Source organism: Callithrix jacchus, chromosome 4, assembly GCF_049354715.1.
Source record: "Callithrix jacchus isolate 240 chromosome 4, calJac240_pri, whole genome shotgun sequence".
Taxonomy (NCBI): Eukaryota; Metazoa; Chordata; class Mammalia; order Primates; family Cebidae; genus Callithrix; species Callithrix jacchus.
This window is the reverse complement of record NC_133505.1, coordinates 159,265,679-159,286,508: the sequence shown is the minus strand read 5'-3', so window position 1 is coordinate 159,286,508 and position 20,830 is coordinate 159,265,679. Positions and strand designations below refer to the sequence as shown.

At 35.9% G+C, this 20,830-nt stretch overlaps 1 protein-coding gene across 33 annotated transcripts in view; it reads left to right on the top strand.

Annotated features, from left to right (window-relative positions):
• Positions 1-20,830, top strand: part of SYNE1 (spectrin repeat containing nuclear envelope protein 1) — a 518,696-nt gene that overhangs the window by 195,202 nt on the left and 302,664 nt on the right. For all 33 annotated transcript variants that reach the window (XM_078370315.1, XM_035297742.3, XM_035297743.3 and 30 more), the window contains 10 exons: positions 182-342; positions 2,636-2,786; positions 5,843-6,070; positions 6,468-6,566; positions 8,243-8,430; positions 8,822-8,945; positions 11,076-11,242; positions 13,820-13,973; positions 16,402-17,030; positions 20,242-20,421. In XM_078370315.1, the coding sequence (XP_078226441.1) occupies positions 182-342; positions 2,636-2,786; positions 5,843-6,070; positions 6,468-6,566; positions 8,243-8,430; positions 8,822-8,945; positions 11,076-11,242; positions 13,820-13,973; positions 16,402-17,030; positions 20,242-20,421 (2,081 nt within the window). The remainder of the gene's footprint in view (positions 1-181; positions 343-2,635; positions 2,787-5,842; positions 6,071-6,467; positions 6,567-8,242; positions 8,431-8,821; positions 8,946-11,075; positions 11,243-13,819; positions 13,974-16,401; positions 17,031-20,241; positions 20,422-20,830) is intronic.

Genomic DNA, 20,830 nt, shown 5'->3' with positions numbered 1-20,830 from the left:
AACAAAGTGTCTATTTTGGCCATGTGGAAATAAGTCAGTTTTATTGTTAAGAACAACATAAGATGTATGAATCCATCTCTTCTTCCACTCATCTATTCTGTATGCAATATGTGCACTTTATTTGAGGGCAGAGATAAATAATATAAAATGCCTACCTAACGATTGTAATATTTTTTTCCAGGAGTTTTCTAAACGGACAGAAAGTATTGCAGTTCAAGCTGAGAACCTTGTAAAGGAAGCTTCAGAGGTACCACTTGGGCCCCAAAACAAGCAGCTGCTTCAACAGCAGGCCAAGTCAATCAAAGAGCAAGTCAAAAAATTAGAAGACACGCTTGAAGAAGAGTATGTGATTGACAAGTCCTAAACTTTCTTCTCTGAGATAAAGTTTCATACAATCTTTCCTGTACCTTGTATTCAAAAGATTCTTTTAAAATCTCGAAGTGTCTGTGTATTCCAGCATGTTTTGAGGAAACAACTCACAATTCAAAAGAAAGTATCACTAATACAGAAACCAATATCTATCACAGAGCCAAAAAGAAAGGATGTGGGCTTTGCATCTTAAACTGATCATGTTCATGAGAAAGCCATAACTCTCCCATTCTGTGGCCTTTGTACATTGTAGAGAGAATCTTAAAAAAGAACGAATATTTTTTAAAAATGTTATGGTATTATTCTGTTGTCACCAGTTAGAGTGAAAAGGAGATATTTTGTAGTGTAGATTCTAGACCTAAATATACATCACATAGACCATGTGTCTCCAACTTGAAGAAGCTCCTGGAGCTTGTTGACAGTGCCTCGGTTTTCAAGTTATCCTAATTAATATGCTATTTCCAGTAATTAACTTTAAAATCCATTTTATCTTTAAACTTTTAATGTTTGTTTATCTAACAGAAATAACTGTTTGGCCTATTCATATCCTGTTATACGCACAACATACACCAAGAAGTTTGGACAGGAAAAACATGAGGACACAGCCAATACTCCTCAAAATAGTATGGCTAAACATTTCCATTTTACCGTAATTTAATGGCAAATCAATGATATACAACAGCATATTATTATTAAGAAACAGGCCATCATTTCTATGGTGGGTTTTTAAATGTTAAATGTGTTTTTAATACTATTAACGGCTTAAAATTAACATTTTACATTTGCTTAAACTTTAAAATTTGATACATATTTTATTTAAAACAAATTATAACTTGAAATTTTGAGGACTTTATATTATATTAAATATTCTCTCTCAAGTTATGGAAATAGTAAAACTTTGAGTTTATTAGAAAGGAAGCTACTTCTCTTAAGAATAGCCATTTTAATCTTTATTTAATTTAAAAAGTTGCAGTATAATACAGCTTGCATTACCTGTACTGCTGACAGCATTAGGCACATCCAGGGTATAAATTAGAGACTGCAATATTATTTAATTTGACAATCAACGACGCCATTGTATTTTTCTTGATGTCTTCAAGTGCCTTTTGCTAAACAGGGACATTCTTTCACTTTTCTTTTTTAACCCAAAGGCTTATAAGTTCAGTTATATAGTGTTAATTTCTTAGTCTTTTTCTAAACTGAAAGCCATATTTACCTGGCTATACATGTATAGCTAATACAAAATAAAAATCTATAGTTGAAATTTTGTTCACTAGATTTGTTACCAATAAAGCCTAAGTTGTCTAAAAGTAGTGAGGGTGCTCATATACAGGAATTTATAAACGTCTTTTGGAATCAGGACCATATGACATTTATGAAAATGGCTGAAATCACATATATTATACATTTCAGGATTAGCTCTGATAATAGAAAAAGTTCCTTTCTGGCAGCTTGGGATTGAGATCACAAGTTCTTTCTTGATTGATAAAATGCAGTTTATAAAGATCTTTCCATAGAAAGCATCACTGCAATGTCTCTCCTTTAAGAGTAAGAGCATGTCTTCCAGCCAGGTGTGGTTGCTCATGCCTGTAATCCCAGCACTTTGGGAGGCTGGCGGATTGCCTGAGCTCAGGAGTTCAAGAGCAGCCTGGGCAACATGATGAAACCCCATCTCTACTAAAATAAAAAAATTAGCCAGGTGTGGTGGCGCATGCCTATAATCCCAGCTACTCGGGAGGCTGAAGTAGGAGACTTGCCTGAACCCGGGAGGTGGAGATTGCAGTGAGCCGAGATCGCACCATTGCATTCCAGCCTGACGACAGAGCGAGACTGTATCTCAAAAAAAAAAAAAAAAAAAAAAAAAAAAATAGAGCATTTCTTTGGAAACAGGACTATTGAAAAGCTGTGTACACTGAAATATCTTCTGGCATAGTTCACTAAAATGAGTCCTGGCAACAAATGGTCACATGCAGAGTTTAATTAGATTATACCTGGATTCAAACCCCTTTGGACCCAGCAATATTTTGTTTGAAGTGCAGTTCCACTCAAAGCATAGACACTGCCTCATTAAATGTCCATTCTCAGAGAAGATAGAAAAACCTGATACACTCAGAACAAATGTGCATTTTTTTTAGCTCAAATAGTATCAACTTTGAAATGATCATAAATGTCTTCATTATCTTCTCACCTGGTGATTTCAAGGAAAATGTGTTGTTATTCTCTATTAAAATACTGAGTTTTATTTACTTAATTTGGTTAATTTTAGTATTAAAACCATGGAAATGGTGAAAACCAAGTGGGATCATTTTGGCAGTAATTTTGAGACTCTGTCCGCCTGGATAACTGAGAAAGAAAAAGAACTCAATGGCTTGGAAACTTCGTCATCTGCCATGGACATGCAAATCAGCCAAATTAAGGTGACCTGCTCACACGTTCTATTTATAATCCATGTCTAGCTTTTAAGAACTACTTCCTTACATTTCATCAAATGCTGTTTGGTCCCAGGACAAGTCTTTCATTGCAATATGACTATTAAAAGTAAATTCACATAGATTACCAAGCTAAGAGGTCTGGATTGATACTGGGCAACACTTTATAGTTGGAATTGTGTATTAACATTCTCTGACTTGTGCATTCAAAGTTAACATTGTGTGAAATATCATTAAAATATTTTTATGGTTACATTCTTTTCCTTGATTTTGAATTAACCTCAATAGAATGCTCTGCCGATTCATTATACAACATGAAATGTATTCATCATGTACAACTCTAAAATACAAGTCCCACTGTGCAGCTCAAGTATTAGTGTTACTTACCCATACCAGTCACAAGGAGGAGTTTGAAAAGCATCTTTCTTAAATGAAGCAATTCTACTCCATTGCTATAATGTTTTCATTTATGGCCTCGGAGCATGGTCAGAGGTCCTCTGATTTCTTAGCTCTCCCAGGTCTAAAATGACCAGGTGGATAGACTGTGATTGATCACTTCATTTAGACAGTTCAAGAAGAAAAATGGGCTTAAAGCAATGAGCTTGGAGTGTTCATTTCCTTTACTTTATACAAGTTTATACCACACATTTTAAAAATTCAACCACTTTTTCTACCTCAGCTTTTTTTTTTTTTTTTTTTTTTTTTTTTTTTTTTTGAATGGGAAAGCCCTCTGCTATTTCAATTAAATATAGTAAAATAAATACCAAGGTGAGGGAACATTTCACACTGTGACGGAGAACAAGTCATTACCATGTGGAGGGTGGGAGGGTGCAATGTTGCTCAGATGAGATTATCTGCTGTGCAGATCATCCTTGCTTATCACACATATTTTGCAGTCAAGCATACATGGAGTGTCACATCCACAGTCTGCTATGTCTTCTTTGCTATACCAGGATATTTTTCTATTTTGATGTGAGGCTATGAAAGAATATGCATTGTTAAAATTGTCTTTAAGAGTTGTCATTTAATCATTTTCACTAAATTCTAAGAAAAAAAATAGTAAATTTAAATAGTTTTGTCTCAAAAATGTCCCCTTTTGAAAATTAACATACATTTTTCAACGTATGTATTCTTTCTATAATTCATTTACTATTAATTTTGCCCTTATTCCAGGACTTTGGAATACGTCAACTATCAAATGTCATCTCATTGTTATTCTTCAGGAAAAAAAGATTATATTTTTTTTAAATAAATATTCTATCATCTACTTTTGTCAGTCTAGAAATACATTTCAATACATTCAATAAGGCATTTTTTAAACTCTCTGAAAGTGAATATGAATACCAGGAAAAAGATATTTGCTAGAAATTAACAAGGATACAGTGGCATACACTGTCCTGTAGAAATTGGTCTATTAGGTTTATGTTTTATTTCCAAACAGAAGACTCATTATAGGAAATGTTAAAAACATAGTAACATTTGTAGTAGTGTTTTCCCTTTAAAATTATTTTAGGATTATCAGTAATGAAGCATTTGCATTGCTGGAAGATAAATACACTAAGCCCATTTTTGTTCATTATTACAGGCCATTTCAAACGACTGACTTCTTATTCCTAACTTATAATTGATAAATGATAAGAACATATACTGGGTTCATCTTCTTCTCTTAGATGGATTTATTTTTACCACAATCCAACAATATGCTCAAGTGATTTGCATATAGGAATTTGTATTACTCTAAGAACTAAGAGCTCTGTTCTTAACTAAGTTTGTTTCACTGATGTGTTCCAGCACCTAGAACTATTATTAGTGCTTTGTAGACAACCTATATTTGTTGAATTTATGATTAATTCTTCCAAAAAATATAATCTTAAAAAAACAAAATGAAGAAAGGTTGTATTAATGCTCAAACAACAAATATTGATGAGCTATACCACTTCATTCATTCATATGAAAAAGAAAAATAAGTGACGCATATCCAACATTTAATCTTATGTAACTTATTTCTGATTGTCTCAACTAGGCAGAAATTATTTCTGACTATGGTGTCTCATCTAGACAAAACTCAAAACTTTATTTTTTTTCCTAGGGTAATAGTATTTTCCATTTAAATTACCTGAAACTGAGACTTAGTTGAATATTTGATGTTATTTTCATTGAATAATTTGGCCCTTTTTCTCAGAGAAATAATTTTTATCTTCTTATATACAAACAAGCTTCTATGTTTGTGAGAGATACTCCACAGACTCACATAAACACATGTACACATACACACACTTCCTTCACAGTGATCAGTATTTTTCAGCTGTTGGCTCACACATAAAATGTCCTTTCTTCCCCCAATTGAAATAAATTGAAATGACAGTATGTGGGCTTTTCCCTGTCAAGTACATAGCAATGAGGTCCCTGGATCAGCAGCCTCAGTATCACCTGAGGATTTGTTAGAAATGAAAATTCTTGAGCCCTACCTTAGACTTACTAAGACTGAATCCTGGAGAACAGGAACCAGATGATCCTAATGCATTCTAGCTTTGGAAACCACTGGCATCAAGAACAGATGATAAATTTGAGAAAGAAAAACTGATTTTAGGTAGGTGTACAATCATTAAACCTTTTAGTAACATATGAAATACTCAACTGCATTTCAGAAAAATAAGTGAATGTCAATATTTAGCATTCTAATGAGTTACTGAAACACAATGCTTCTTTAGCTCAGTTATTTAAAATGCCTAATTTATAACATAAGCAGATAATTCTCTGTATCTTCAGAGATATGTAAGTGTCCCAGGGACATCTCCTGGGTTACTTCACTGCAAGCAAGAGTAGTTATTTCTCCTTATTCTCTATTCAACAAGCACACCCCCATCACTGTAATTTCCAGACATTTTCAGTATAACTCACCTCCCCAACCACATGGTGTTTGCTCATAGCTGCGCTCAAACCATCCAAGTCTTCAAATATTCCCTCTTTGCAGATGATTATATCATTTTAGGAAGCCAAGCTTGCTCAGCCTACATTGTTATTTTTCTTGTTTTAACTAATAGGTCACAATTCAGGAAATAGAAAGTAAGCTCAGCAGCATTATAGGATTAGAAGAAGAAGCCCAGTCTTTTGCTCAATTTGTTACCACTGGAGAATCTGCTCGAATTAAAGCCAAGCTCACACAAATAAGAAGATACTGGGAAGAGCTTCGAGAGCATGCACAGTGTCTGGAAGGAACAATCCTGGGTCATTTATCCCAGCAGCAAAAGTTTGAAGAGAACCTTAGAAAGGTAAGAAGTGGTCCATGCATACTTAAGTTTACGTATTCACACTGTATTTGCAGGTAAATACAATGAGCACTTCACAAATCGTGGAATAAGAAAATGACATAATTTGCCAATCATCTACCAAGGTGTCAATGAAGAGTAAATTTATAATTATTTATATGGCACCTTTTTTGGTGGCATATGAGAATGTTACACATTGCATTCAGTTAGTCATTAAGAACAGTTATTTTCCTTTCAAATAACAGGACACAATGATTTTAGATGTTTAAAGAATGCATTTTATAATTACATTGAAAGTTATCCAAAAAAGGTAGGTATGCTGTTTTCTTAATAACCTTTTATTTTTTGCCTTGCTATGTGTTCTTCCCGCTGTTAATTTTATATTGCACCAATGTTTTAGATCCAGCAATCTGTGTCTGAATTTGAAGATAAACTTGCTGTTCCAATTAAAACATGTTCTTCAGCTACAGAAACATACAAAGTTCTTCAAGAACATATGGTAAGAATATGCTTCAACATTTCTACTATTTACCAACTTAAAAATTTGATAATTCTCACTTAAAAAGAAAATAGAGTAAACTTTTAATGAAAATTGAAATAGGAAAAATGTTTATATTAGTAAGTATATAGATCTAATATTCACTTTATATAAGATGTAAGTGTGCAAATAAATTTTTATTAAAGATGTATATTAAAGGAGTATTCATTTCAAATTAATTTCTCTCTTTTAATTAGAATATATAACATTTTCAGAGTTTAGCTTTAATAAATGCTGTTACCACTTGCCAGCATTATAAACAAAAGTATATTTGCAAGGAAAAATATATGTGTATAGCTATCTTCAGATTTTAACCCACTATACTCAGATGTTTAAGGAATGTATCCTCACTGACCTGTTTCCAACGACTGGTTTTCTGGTCTAGTCTCAGAACTGATTACTGCAAATCTTCTGCAAGGCAACAAACAGATGGCTCTGGCAGAATTTGAGGGGAAGAACAAATGGGGAGAATTATACACAAAGAAGTACTACCATATGTTAATTAATAAATAAAAATATAAATATGATTCCTATTGTACATGCATGTGTACATGTCCTAATGCATATACATTTATAGAGGTGTACTTGATAGAAAACAACCCGTTGACATAGGCACATCTGGAAGAGGGAGGAAGATTTCTATTGTTAAATATTTATAATGAGACACTTTTGTGTTACTTATTTGTAATTTCTTTATAGAAAAAAATGAGGAAAAGTAGGAGAATTCAGTGTGATGAAATTATTTTTATAGACAGCTAAGTTAATAACAGAGTGCCAACTAGGCTAATATTGTATTTTTCTGATATTTAAATTTCCTAAAGCAAGTGGTTTTCTAATGAAAGGACATACCTCTTAGGTTTCTAATGAAGATGAAATGAGTAAATACATGGGATGCAGGTAATGCAGTGCTGGCCAGATTCTGAGGCACTGTCATTGTTATTATGATTTTTGTTGAGGTAGACAGCAGCTTCTTCAGCCATAACTCTTTTTATATGTAGTTCTTGTAGTGATTATGGTAAGTTACATGTGGTTTTTGTAAGTTAAGGACAGGGTTTTTAAATACTCACATATTTAGCATAAAATGACTAATCATCCTTTACAAGTTATCTAAATTGTTAAGGAAAAGTGAATGTTTTCAGGTAAATAGCAGCACATTCTTATTTGGAGAACTCTCCATTTTTGATTTCTCTCATTTTTGATTTCTGTATTAATGAGATCACTTTTTTTCTCATTTTCACTATGTCTTGCTGCAAATCATGGGCACAGACCTTTTAAAAATATTTAACTTTTATTTGTTTTCAATGGTGCACATGTGATCATTTAATACATTCAAATAATTTGTAAGAGTAAAATCAGTGGAATTGGGACCTTCATCACCTAAAATATTTGTGTTTTACTTATGCAAGGAACATTCTATTTTCTAGCTACTTTGAAACATAGGATAGATTACTGTATAGTCCCCCGACTAATCTATCAAACAGTAAGTCTGATTTCTTCTATAAGCTGTATATTTGTACCCATTCTTAGTACCATTATTGTTTATCATGACTGAGGGAAAATATTTTGTGATGATGGGTGTCAAAGCAGGTCTCGTTGGCTCCTGTCCTTTCATTGCATTCTTCTCGAACTCTTCTTAGGATCTCTGCCAGGCCCTGGAGTCCTTGAGAAGCCCGATAACCGCCTTCTCAGCCAGTGCCAGAAAAGTTGTGAATGGAGACTCCTGTGTTCAGGAGGCTGCGGCTCTACAGCAGCAATACGAGGGCACCCTAAGGAAGGCGAAGGAGAGACAGACTGCACTGGAGAACCTGCTGGCCCACTGGCAGAGGTGAGCAGCATTTTTCCTTGAGTTGCTGCCACTATTAAATAGGAAATTCTGGATTAGCGGTTCTTTAAGTGATGGGGAATAATTATCCCAGATGCAAAACATGTGAACTTGTGGGTCTAGCACAGGAAACTCTTGATCTTTGTTGTAAGTTGAAGATTCCCAAGAGTGGAGAGGATGTATGTGGATCTTTATATATTACCCAACAGAAACCTGAGTGCAGGGATACACAGAAAATGAAAGGAGTGATCTTTGTGCTGTCACATCTAAGACTGAGATAACTGAGACTGTATTATTTACTATGGTTTGTGTTGGACCCTCCAACTTCAGAAAGGTTTGATCTCCTAGCATGATAATTTTCAATGAATTTGTTTCTGTTCTCTGCTTCCTTTAGGCTAGAGAAAGAACTATCATCCTTTCTGACTTGGTTAGAGCGTTGTGAAGCTATAGCCAGTTCCCCAGAAATGGACATTTCTGCAGACCGAGTCAAAGTGGAAAGTGAACTTCAGTTAATTCAGGCAAGTTCAAGGAAGTGTGAGGAAAGAAAAAAAAATGCTTTTGTTACAGTTACATTATTTTTTTAAATAAAGTAATAAAATAAATAAATTTGTATCTTCCTTCTTGCATTGATTTTGTGATTCCTGACGCATCATTTGACATCAAGTTGTTCCGAAAAGAAGAAACCAACCATGACCTGAAAGGCAGAGAAACTAACAATGAGAACTTAGTGATGATCAGTTTCTATGATGTCTTAGAAAATCCTGTAATGGAATGTCTAGCATCTGAATATAAATGATTTGGCAAAGGAGTTGAGGAAAGGATGGGTAGGAATATAGATGAAAAGAGGTGGGCTATCAGTTAATAATTTCTGAGGCTAGAAATAGGTATAATCTCTCTACTTTGGTATGTATGTGAATTTGGGGCAATAAAGGTTGTTCTTTTAAAGAAATAAGAAATAAGATGTAAAAAGAAGTCACTGTAATGATTATTTTCGTGCAAGAAAAAAAAGAATGAGCACAAATATAGGTAATGGGTAGAAAGACAAAGTTTATTTCATACTTGAAGAAGTCAATTTTTTAAACTAAAAGAAAGGAAGTCTTTGAGTATAATTGAAGCTAAAGACAATGTCACTGATTTCTAGAGATTAAAACCTTGCCTTAAACAATGCTATCTATGCCAGAAAATCCAACAGTCAAAATTGTTTCTCAAAAGAGATTTGTTGCATTACAGATTTATATTCCGACTTTCTCCCATCAACTTTCATAAGACATTTAAGGGAAGCTATGTTCTTTTACTTTTGTAACTGCTTCTCTGAAAACTCTGTCACCAGTGTCTGTAGCATCTGAATCTGTTGCCCCACTTTTAAATGTTCTCCTTCCTTGACTTGGGTGGGTACTCCATTCTCCTGGTTCTCCTGACTTTCTGGTTTATTAAACACTGATGTCTGCACTCATCTTCCACCAAGTCCCTTCTCAGAAACCCATAGTGACTGTTTCCTGCCCAGAGCATAAAATAAAGGGTAATCCCGATCTACAATCTGGTATCTATCTTCTTTCAAATATACATGGGGTGTTCCCAGAAGTGACATCACAGCTCTTTGTTTTATAAATGAGGACATTGACACACGGCTATCTGGGCATTAAAACTGCTGCTGCACATCTCCACATGGAAACTAGGTGCCATATGACTGAGAGGACTGCAAACTCTGTTGCCTCTGCATCCTGACATTGCATCAGTAAGGCAACCTCACCTTGTGGGCTGGACCTGACTTGTGCATTCCCACCTTTTGGCTCTGCATCCTGCCCCGTTTCTCTCCTTTGTACCCAGTGTAAGCAGCAATTCTGCTTCATGGTCTTACCTGTCATCCACAGGCTGTGTGTACCTTCCTCTAATCCCTTTAGTGATCTTGCATGTATTACATGTGTGGCCTTACTAGGAAGGGAAGGAAAGCATTTCCACAAGCATCTACTTACTGTCTGCTATGCTGTACCTACCATTTTACTTAACATCTTTTTTTTTTTGTTACCAATCTATTGGAGTGTTTATATTTTAGCTTTTATTAGGTAGGAGCCACAACTTTTATGCACCTCACAGCCCTTAAGAGATTCACTGCCTGATTAAATTTTTTAAATGAAGGAGTTCTATTGCTTAAAAGTAGAATGAAGAGCCCTTAAGTTCTCCCATTTTGTCTAATCTAGTCTCTAAACAGAGAGGGAGAACATGTCCCAGGCTACAATGCATCTCTCTTACGGTTAGCTATGCATTGATTTCTCTGGCAATGGTTTTTTTTTTTTTTGATTCTCTTTGCCTACTCAGTCTCTTCGTCCTGAAAGAAATTCTATAGCTTCTTGATTTGCCTAACTTATAACTCAGACTCCAGAAAACATATTCAGGTTTCAGCCATATATTATTACTTGATTTAGAAATGGATCCACTTAACCTTTAATGGAATGGAACCAAATTCCATCAGAAATGGATCTCCAAGTGGATCCATTTCTAAATCAAGTAATAAAAGCTCTCTTCAGCCTGGCCCCAGTGACTTCCATTTTGCAAAAATGCAAATCCTTTGGGCAAGAATCCCCTGTGTTGCATGGTCCTTACTATTCATTCATATCGGGGTGAGATCCATAATGTCTTATTTGTTTCAGGCACTGCAAAATGAAGTTGTATCCCAGGCCTCATTCTATAGCAAACTTTTGCAACTGAAGGAATCATTGTTTTCAGTAGCCTCCAAAGAGGATGTGAAAATGCTGAAACTGCATTTGGAGCAGTTGGATGAGAGATGGAGAGATTTACCACAGATAATTAACAAAAGGTGGGTTCTAAAAGATAAATCTTCCAATATTGTTCATTTGTTTTTAAATGATGATCATATAAATTAAGAAAGCATAGTTTTGTTTACTTTTATTTAATTCCAACTACTCAATTGATAACTGCAGAAGGGAAGAAAACTGTTGTTTTGAAAATCAAGGTCCACAAAGCTGAGCATTTCTAATTAATCCCAATTCACAATTAGTCTTAAAATAAGGGCAAGTGATTAAACCAGTTGAAATAGATGAAAGAGAGTAGGATTACTAACATTTGTATTATTTATTGCATAAGCTGTTTTGTGTGGGAAAAATGCATGGTGGCTCACACCTGTAATCCCAGCACTTTGGGAGGCTAAGGCGAGTGGATCACCTGAGGTTAGGAGTTTGAGACCTGCCTGGCCAATGTGATGAAACCCCCTCTCTACTAATAATACAAAAATTAGACTGGTGTGGTGGTGGGCACCTGTAATCCCAGCTACTTGGGAGGCTAAGGCAGGAGAATAGCTTGAACCCCCAAGGCAGAATTTGCAGTGAGCCAAGATCACACCATTGCACTTCACCCTGAGCAACAAGAGTGAAACTCTATCTCCAAAAAACAAAATGAATAAATAAAATAAGGAAAATGAAAGGAAGATTTAGAAAACCTTAGTTTGGAAGCTCATAGCCCAGAAAGAATTCAGGATTCTGAAGTCCAAATTGTGAGAAAATAATAAAAGCTCAAAAACAATGAACAAAGTTAGAATCTAACAACATGCATACTATAGTTTTTTTAACATAATGTTCTCTCTCCAGTCCCCCATTTCTACCAAAGACAAATGATCATAGGACTAAATTATTTGCAAGATAAATTTTAGTCTTATTATGCTTGGCCTAATTATCCATATAAAGTGCAGCAAGGCCAGTGATTGGCCACATAGGCTTTTTAAAAATTGGCTTTGCTGGTACTTTCTTCATAAGAAATCTGAGATTAAACCTTCAAAAGTCTCTCAAGGTTAATCTAGCCAAAGATTTATCTGTGCCTACAGACATCCATATGAATTGGGTGAATTCATTTCTTCTCAAGGTCCCAATATAACTTGAGATTTCTGGGTCTTTCAGAAAGTGACATTCTTTAGTTACCACAGGTCACAAATTTTATAAAGGCATCACATAGAAAAGTATAAGGCCAATCTTCCCAAGGGGCTCTTCATTGGTTCTATAAAGTTGACCTCAATTCCTCAAAGCAGTTTGATAATATCTAAAAATATGCCATTCCAGTCAAAGCCTTGGTAAAATAACCAATGTATCCAATTGTATCCTCTTGCAAAACATAGTCTTATTAAACATTTACAAATAACTATATTACCATACATAAAGAGTACTCACAAATGGTTTCCAAATTCTGGAGAATCAAGTAGAGAGAAAAAATATGCTCTGCTCAAAAACTATACTTTGCCCAATTTGCTATAAGCTATATACATTTCAAAGGGGAAAAAAAGTTATCTTGACTCTGGAAATGAAAACATAAAAAGGATAAGCAATGTTTCAAACAAAAAGCCATTTTAAAAAGTATTTCTGGTCTCTGTTAGTTCAGTTCCATGTAATTAACTCTTTTTCTGCTTGATGTTGGGTTAGCAAATCTCATGAATGTATCAACTTTTTAATTCAAGTCCTGGAAGTTTTTTTCTTTTAAGACAGAGTCTCACTCTGTTGCCCAGGCCTGAGTGCAGTGGTGCAATCTTGGCTCACTACAACCTCTGCCTTCTGGGTTCAAGCGATGCCTCAGCCTCCTAAGTAGCTGGGATTATAGGTGTGCACCACTGCACATGGCTAATTTTTGTATTTTTGGTAGAAATTGAGTTTTCCATGTTGGTCACACTAGTCAGTGATCAACTCCTGACCTCAGGAGCCTCAAACTCCTGACCCCAAGTGATCCACCTGCCTTGGCCTCCCAAAGAATTGGGATTATAGGCGTGAGCCACTGCACCCCATTTTTTATCAGCCCAATAGTATAATCTCCAAAGTTATCAGAAAATCTGTATTTAAGAGTACTGGTAAGAGTCCTTTCCATAAATTTCCTTAAAGAAAAAGCAAATTTTGGATAGCAGCTGACTATAAACCACTTTTTGAGAAGAATAAAAGTAAAACACTAATTGTCTATAGATGACAAAAGTCTTAGGATAGCCATGGTTAGAGATACAATTGATTAAAAATTTTGGTTACTTACATGGCACACAGCAATTTAACGTAACAATAATTATTACTGATAACATATACTAAGTCATCAGAATTCTAGGAATTTCATTCCGTTTTGGGATATATATTGTGCTGAGAGGGTATCCACAGATTAGATGTTCTTATAAAGAAAGGAAAAGACGAAGAATGCCTTATAGAACCATAAGGGTGGACGGTGGCAATGTTAACTGAGACAGGGAAGATTTTGAGTAAAGCTGGATTTGGGAAGTAAAAATCATCAAGAGGTATAGAGTGTTCATGTATGACAACATTGCTTTGCCCTTGGGTAAACTTAATTCCCAAAATATATTATTAATCCTTTCTGTTCACTTACGGGACATTTTAACTTTAATACTTTGTCTACATAGGATTAATTTTCTTCAGTCTGTGGTTTCTGAACACCAGCAATTTGATGAGCTGCTGCTTTCCTTTTCTATCTGGATCAAGCTGTTTCTCAGTGAGTTACAAGCTACTTCTGAGATTAGCATAATCGACCATCAAGTAGCTCTTACTCGACACAAGGTAAAGTGTGTTCTTTTAAGATTGAAGAAGAATTTTTTCATAAAAGAGAGTTCTCAAATTAAAAAGACATGCAACACTTAAAAAATTTTAATGGTGGAAACAACTTTTATTTATATGAACATGGTTTAATAATTGAGTATATGAATTAAAGCAATAAATTATGCAGACAAATTAAGCAGATAAAGCCACTTGAGATAAAATTGGCAACTTTCTTAAGAAACTGTCTCTTCATAGGGGAGCAAATGATTTCTAGTATAAAGTGATAAGAATGTCCCTTTTTAAGTTTCCTGGTTTGTTTTAATTTCAATTCTGAATTCAAATACTTTAACTATATAGTTTTTCTGAATTACTGTTTGCTTTATTTCCATTACAATAGAAATAAAACAAATAGTTAAATTTATTTTTCTTGGTCCAACTGTATAATCGCCAAAGTTATCAGTACTTCTAAGAGTCCTTTCCATGAATTTCCTTAAAGAAAAAGCAACAGCTTTATTTAAACAAATTTGTTTTATTTCAGTTACTATTTGTTTCACTTCAATACTGAAAACTAATACTGAATTCAAATACTTTAATGGTATAGTTTTTCTGAATTACTATTCAGCTTTAAAGTAATTTAAAACATTTCCCTTATTTATAAATTATGCATGTGAAGGGTGAAAAGAACTTTCCTCTGCCCTCTGAAGGTTCAATTAATTTCAGTCTATGAAAGAAACTGACAATATACCAATTAACAGGAGAAATGGCAAACACATTTATTATGTGCAAATTGTATGGGAGCCCCACAAAATGTGAGACTCAAAGGATAACCAGATGACCAAAGTTTTTATGCCATACAGAAAGAAATAGGGGCTGGGGCTTCAGGAGAATGACAGGGACAAGCTATGGAAGGGTGAGGGGAGGAAATGCACCATGACCAAAGGCTGTCTTATCATACAGAAAAAGCTTCTCAGGTAGCATACCTCAGAATTACAGATGGCAGCCTGTGCTAAAAGTCTCTTTGAGTGGGATGTCAGACTGTAAGGGACTTTCCTGTGAGTTAGTCTTCCCTAGTTGATGATTATATTTTTTTCTGGAGGAACTTTCCTTATTCAGATAAGGGAGCATCAAGAAAAGCTCTTCTTTGAATTTGCTGCTCCTCAGGTTCTCTCAGTTTAAAGTCCAAAGTAGCATATTTTAGGGTATCACTTTCTGAGTCCCAACACATTATAACTATTCTGGCACCAGAAAACATTGGAAAATTCAGATATTGATCATAAAGCATTGAAATAATGGAGCTAAGCTACATAGTACACATATAGCAACACTGAACAATAAAACATTTCTTATTCACTGAGTGTTCACTCCTTGCTGCGTTTGCTAATTGATCCTGTGGCAGGGAAAAGCAACTTTCTCCTACCTTCAGGATAGGAGGTAGTTTTACATCTTGGAGGAAGATACCCAGGGAATTTAGGCTCTACCCTCCAAAGAGACTGAGAGAGAGCAGCTATCTTCACTTCATTTCAGAGAGATGGCTCCCTGGTCCTTCAGAAAAATATTGCAGAGGTGGAAAACTGGCCAGAGCTCTAAGAAGATTAACCTCTCAAAGGGGCAGAGAATGAACTTACAATTACAAGTTTTCTAAAGTAAATGCTCTAAGCAAAGACAGGTCAGGATCTGCAGTCAAGAGGAAGCTATACTGTAGTCAAAGTGAGGGGAGCCTTAAAGTCGTCGTTGTCAAGATGAAGATAGGTGATCATTTCTTTTTAATGAGAACCATGATGAGAATGTTGCCAGTTTTCTGCTAGATTTTAAGCACGATTTATTGTGAGCTAGTCAAATTCCTATACAGCAGTCTTGCATAAAATATAACTCTGATTTGAAACTAATTTAATTGAAAAAGATTTGTTCATGGATTTTGTGGATAGAAATTGTTAGTTAAAAAAAAGAAACCTTAGATTTTGAAAGACGTGTATGTGTACACATATACATCTTCTAAATGTTTAAATTTAAAGTTTTTAAATACATGCATCTTTTAAAATTTAAAAGTTAAGATATAAAAAAATATAAGATACCTAATACAAATATTTGTATATAAATATATACATATATGCATCTTTAAAATATTAAAATTAAAATGTAAAATATATATAGGCATCTTTAAGAATCTTCCAATGTTTTTATTTTTTTAACTAACAATTTCTATCCACAAAGATTTTTTTTTCAGAGAATTAATTACATAGTTCCAAAACAGAGTTGTGTTTTATATGAAATATGTGTATCAGCAAAACAGAAAGTTTTGTGAATTTTCTAAGATTCACTGTAGATGACCTTTAAGTACTACACTATCCATGGCACTTAAAATAGAACTTCACATCACAAATCCTGTAGAATATCTCTGTTGTAGACTACAGTGTATCAGATGAATCAATAGTTCTTTCTTCCCTTCCAGGACCACACAGCAGATGTAGAGAGCAAAAAGGGCGAATTGCAGAGTCTGCAGGGTCACTTAGCAAAGCTGGGTTCTCTGGGCCGAGCTGAGGACCTCCATCTCCTGCAGGGCAAGGCTGAGGACTGCTTCCAACTCTTTGAGGAGGCCAGCCAGGTTGTGGAGAGGCGGCAGCTTGCCCTGTCCCATTTGGCAGAATTCCTCCAGAGCCACGCCTCTCTGTCCAGTGTTCTCCACAAGCTGAGGCAAACGGTGGAAGCAACCAACAGCATGAATAAGAACCAGTCTGATCTGATAGAAAAGAACCTCAATGATGCTATTCAAGATGCTAAAGCATTAGAATCTACTGCTGTCAGTCTTGATGGCATTCTTTCCAAAGCCCAATACCATCTGAAAAGTGGGAGCTCTGAGCAGAGGACTTCCTGCAGAGCCACGGTTGATCAGCTCTTTGGAGAGTTAGAGAGGATCCAGAACCTTCTGGGAACCAAGCAGAGTGAGGCAGATGCCCTGGCAGTGTTGAAAAAAGCATTCCAAGACCAGAAAGAGGAGCTGCTGAAAAGCATTGAGAACATTGAAGAAAGGACTGACAAAGAACGATTGAAAGAACCTACTCGCCAAGCTCTTCAGCAGAGGTAAAGGAAACTGTCACAGCCACCTGTCTCTTTTATTTTGTATTTGTTCTGGAATTAACTTTTATGCAAAATTTAATTAGTACCATGAAAGGAAAATAAAAACTCAGGATCCCAATTCACTCTACCAAAAGAAGGAAATATAGCTGAGAGCTGAGTCATGCAAGAAGCTGCCTTCCCTTTTGTTCCTAAGCAGAGAGGTATAGAGAAAAGGTTAAATATCTCCATAGGTAGCTACTCTACGTGTTCCTTATCTTAGGTAAAGTGCTGATTTAATGAGCACGAGATGAATTCATAATTGACTATTCACTGCCTACTTCATTTCTCTTGCAACACATGAATTAACCTTATGCTCTCTCTTTCCCCTCCAGCCCACTTTCCCCTTTAAATGTTGAAGCCCTCAAAATCCTCTTTGGAGAAAGGTATAGAACACAGACTGATTCTGTGATTTCCTGTTTGTTTCTTCCAGGCATGTCCTTAACCTTGGCGACATCAACTTCTAAGTTGATTGAGAACTGTCTCAGATACCTTTTTGTGTGCAGTACCATATTTAGCAACTTTTTAATTTTTTTTACCAGTTTGAAGATAAGATTAATGACTAATTTGACACTTGAGAAGTACTAAAATTTCTTTGGATTCCTTAAGGATTTCCCTAAAGTCTGTTTATGAGCAAAGAACATGTAGATCCTATTATCTATTTTTTTTTTTTTTTTTTTTTGCCAATCAGTTTGAGCTTATAAGTTTGCTCAGGTTAGCCTTGAACTCATGACCTCGCCTTCGCAAGCGCCGGAGCCACTTTGGACCCCCCTATTATCTTTTTTTAAACAATTTTTTACCGATGGGAGAAGGACACATCTTCTATTACAAAAATGAAGGCAGAAGAGAAAGGGAGTGATCCCAGTAGTTTCCGTGGTAAAAATGTAGGAGGGAATTCCTTGCTGGTGGCTGATAGCCTCTTGGTAAAGACTGCCGTAAGCTCGTTAATTCAGAGGCGTGGTAGATGTTAGAAAAGAGAAAATGGTGTGAAACTTCTCTTGTAGAGAGGAGCTTAGGAAAGTGATGAGCTGCTGTTTGAATTCTGTGTTTATTTAAAGTGAAACCAAAGGGCTTGGCAGAGTCAACTACTTTTTTTTTTTGAGATGGAATTTCGCTCTCGTTACCCAGGCTGGAGTGCAATGGGGTGATCTCGGCTCACCGCAGCCTCCGCCTCCTGGGTTCAGGCAATTCTCCTGCCTCAGTCTCCCGAGTAGCTGGGATTACAGGCACGCGCCACCATGCCCAGCTAATTTTTTGTATCTTTAGTAGAGACGGGGTTTCACCATATTGACCAGGATGAGGATGGTCTCGGTATCTTGACCTCGTGATCCACCCGCCTCGGCCTCCCAAAGTCCTGGGATTACAGGCTTGAGCCACCGCGCCCAGCCCCGAGTCAACTACTTTTAACTGTTTGCTTAGAGGTATGAAGAGGCAGAGGAGTGGGTCTAAGGAAGCAAGGTTGAGTTTTTGTCAGGTGTGTTAATTTGAGAAGCTATGGTAAAAGATAAGTTTCCTTAGTAAATTTGAAAAGGAGTTGTTTTCTTAAACTGTAGCCTTCTTTTCAATCTTTTTTTCTTCTTAATAGAATCTTCTGACTCCTGTTTTCAGGGCCACTTTCTCTTCCATTTTTTTTTTCCAGTGGGCAAAGAAACAGCTGAAATGCATTGATGCCAAGGTTTTCATAATTGGCAAAGATTATGCTGTTCCTGACAAGATCACTGTGGTTGTTTCCTTTTAACCAGAATCAAACATTTTGTTAGATGATAGTGGAGTATGTATTAGGACTGGGCTCCTGAGATTATAGTTTTTATAGGAAATAAATTATCTGACCAGTTTAACAATAAATTTACAAAAGAGAATGATACTTGGGAAGGAAAAATAGTCTCCAGAATAGGAGAGAACAAGGTGCCTAATGTCGCTCACTGTGGAAGCCAGCAGTAGCATTGGTGCCGCAGGGTGGCGTGGTGTTCTTAGGTCAAGCAGACAGGAGATCGTAAAATTTCTAGAGCAGAAAGCCCAAGTTGGGCTAAAGAGCCACATCAGTAGCCACAACACCGCACTCACCAAAGTCACACTTCAGATGCAAAAAATGTTATATTGAATTAATGGACTTATTTAAATTCCAGCCACACTAATGCTTCACTATGCCACCTTGAGAAAACCTCTTCTCTTCTTGTAAGGTGGGGATAATAAGAACACCTGCCCCCAGCCACCATCTTCTGGGAATTAAATGGGATAAAACATGTATACTCACTGTGTGAACTCTACAGTGCTGTACTGTAAGAATGAAGAGTCAATGGCTGCCTCTATGTGGCCACTTTTTTTTTCTCTGAGACAAGGTCTTGTTCTGTCACCCAGTCTAGAGTGCAATGGTGCCATCATGGCTCACTGTGGCCTCTAACTTTTGAGTTCAAGTGATCCTCCAGCCTCAGCCTCTCACACAGCTGGAACTATACACATGCACCACTGCGGCCAGCTAATTTTTTTTTAATTTTGTAGAAATAGGGGTCTTGCTGTGTTGCCCAGGTTGGTCTTGAATTCCTGGTCTCAAGCAATTCTCCCACTTTGGCCTCCCCATATGCTGAGATTACAGGCATGAGCCACTAAGGCTGGCAATATGTCCACTTTTTATAAATGCTCAGATATTAATAGATTAGGGACAAAAATGATCATTTCTTTATGGTAATCTTCCAAACAAGGTAAGTAATTTAAGACATATATATATATATATGCAGAGCTCAGTAAATCTAATTTGATATTGAATGAAGCAGCTATCATCCTTAAGCATTATTATTTACATGGATTGAACCTCATGGACCTGAAACATTTCTTACCACTGATTTTACAATAAGTATTTACCTATGTGGCCTATGAGGTCAGCCCTAGTTTTGAAAATCTTACACCATCAAAGTGGAAAGAAAATAAAAACTTAATAGAAGGTTGATGGTGAGTAGTAAGAATGACTTTCAGTGTTTCCTGAGGTACAGTCTGAGTTATTTTGCAAAATTAACTTTAAAGGTAACTTTATCCATTGATAAACATTAATTTAGTTTCTGTGTTAAAAGTTTTTCTAGTTGACCAAATGAGTGCTTTATGGACTCATCATATACTTTGGGAGAGGAAATGTTGATTTACTACTGTTAGTAAATTAATAGGAAAATAACATTTTAATTCACAGGTTAAGAGTGTTTAATCAGCTAGAAGATGAATTGAATTCTCATGAGCATGAACTATGTTGGTTGAAAGACAAAGCCAAGCAAATTGCCCAGAAAGATGTAGCTTTTGCACCTGAAGTTGATAGGGAGATAAACCGCTTAGAGGTCACCTGGGACGATACCAAAAGACTAATTCATGAAAAGTAAGTCAAAACCCACCCAGTTCTTGTGTTTAGCTTCCCGCTTATTTTGTGATTAGGACATTGCCTGTTTTGTGTTGATGTGATCAGTAGTTAAATTTATCTTTTACCATCTTAGGTATTCTGTGTCACTTTCATAACATTAAAAATTTACTTAGTTTTTACAGAACTTTACTGAGGATGTTACTTTAGGATAACAATTACAGGCCAGGTACAGTGGCTGATGCCTGTAATCCCATCATTTTGGGAGGCCAAGGTGGGAGGATCACCTGAGGTCAGGAGTTCAAAACCATCCTGTCCAACATGGTGAAATCCCATCTCTACTGAAAATACAAAAATTAGCCGGGTGTGATGGAGAGTGCCTGTATTCCCAGTTACTTGGGAGGCTGAGGCAGAAGAATTAATTGGTTGA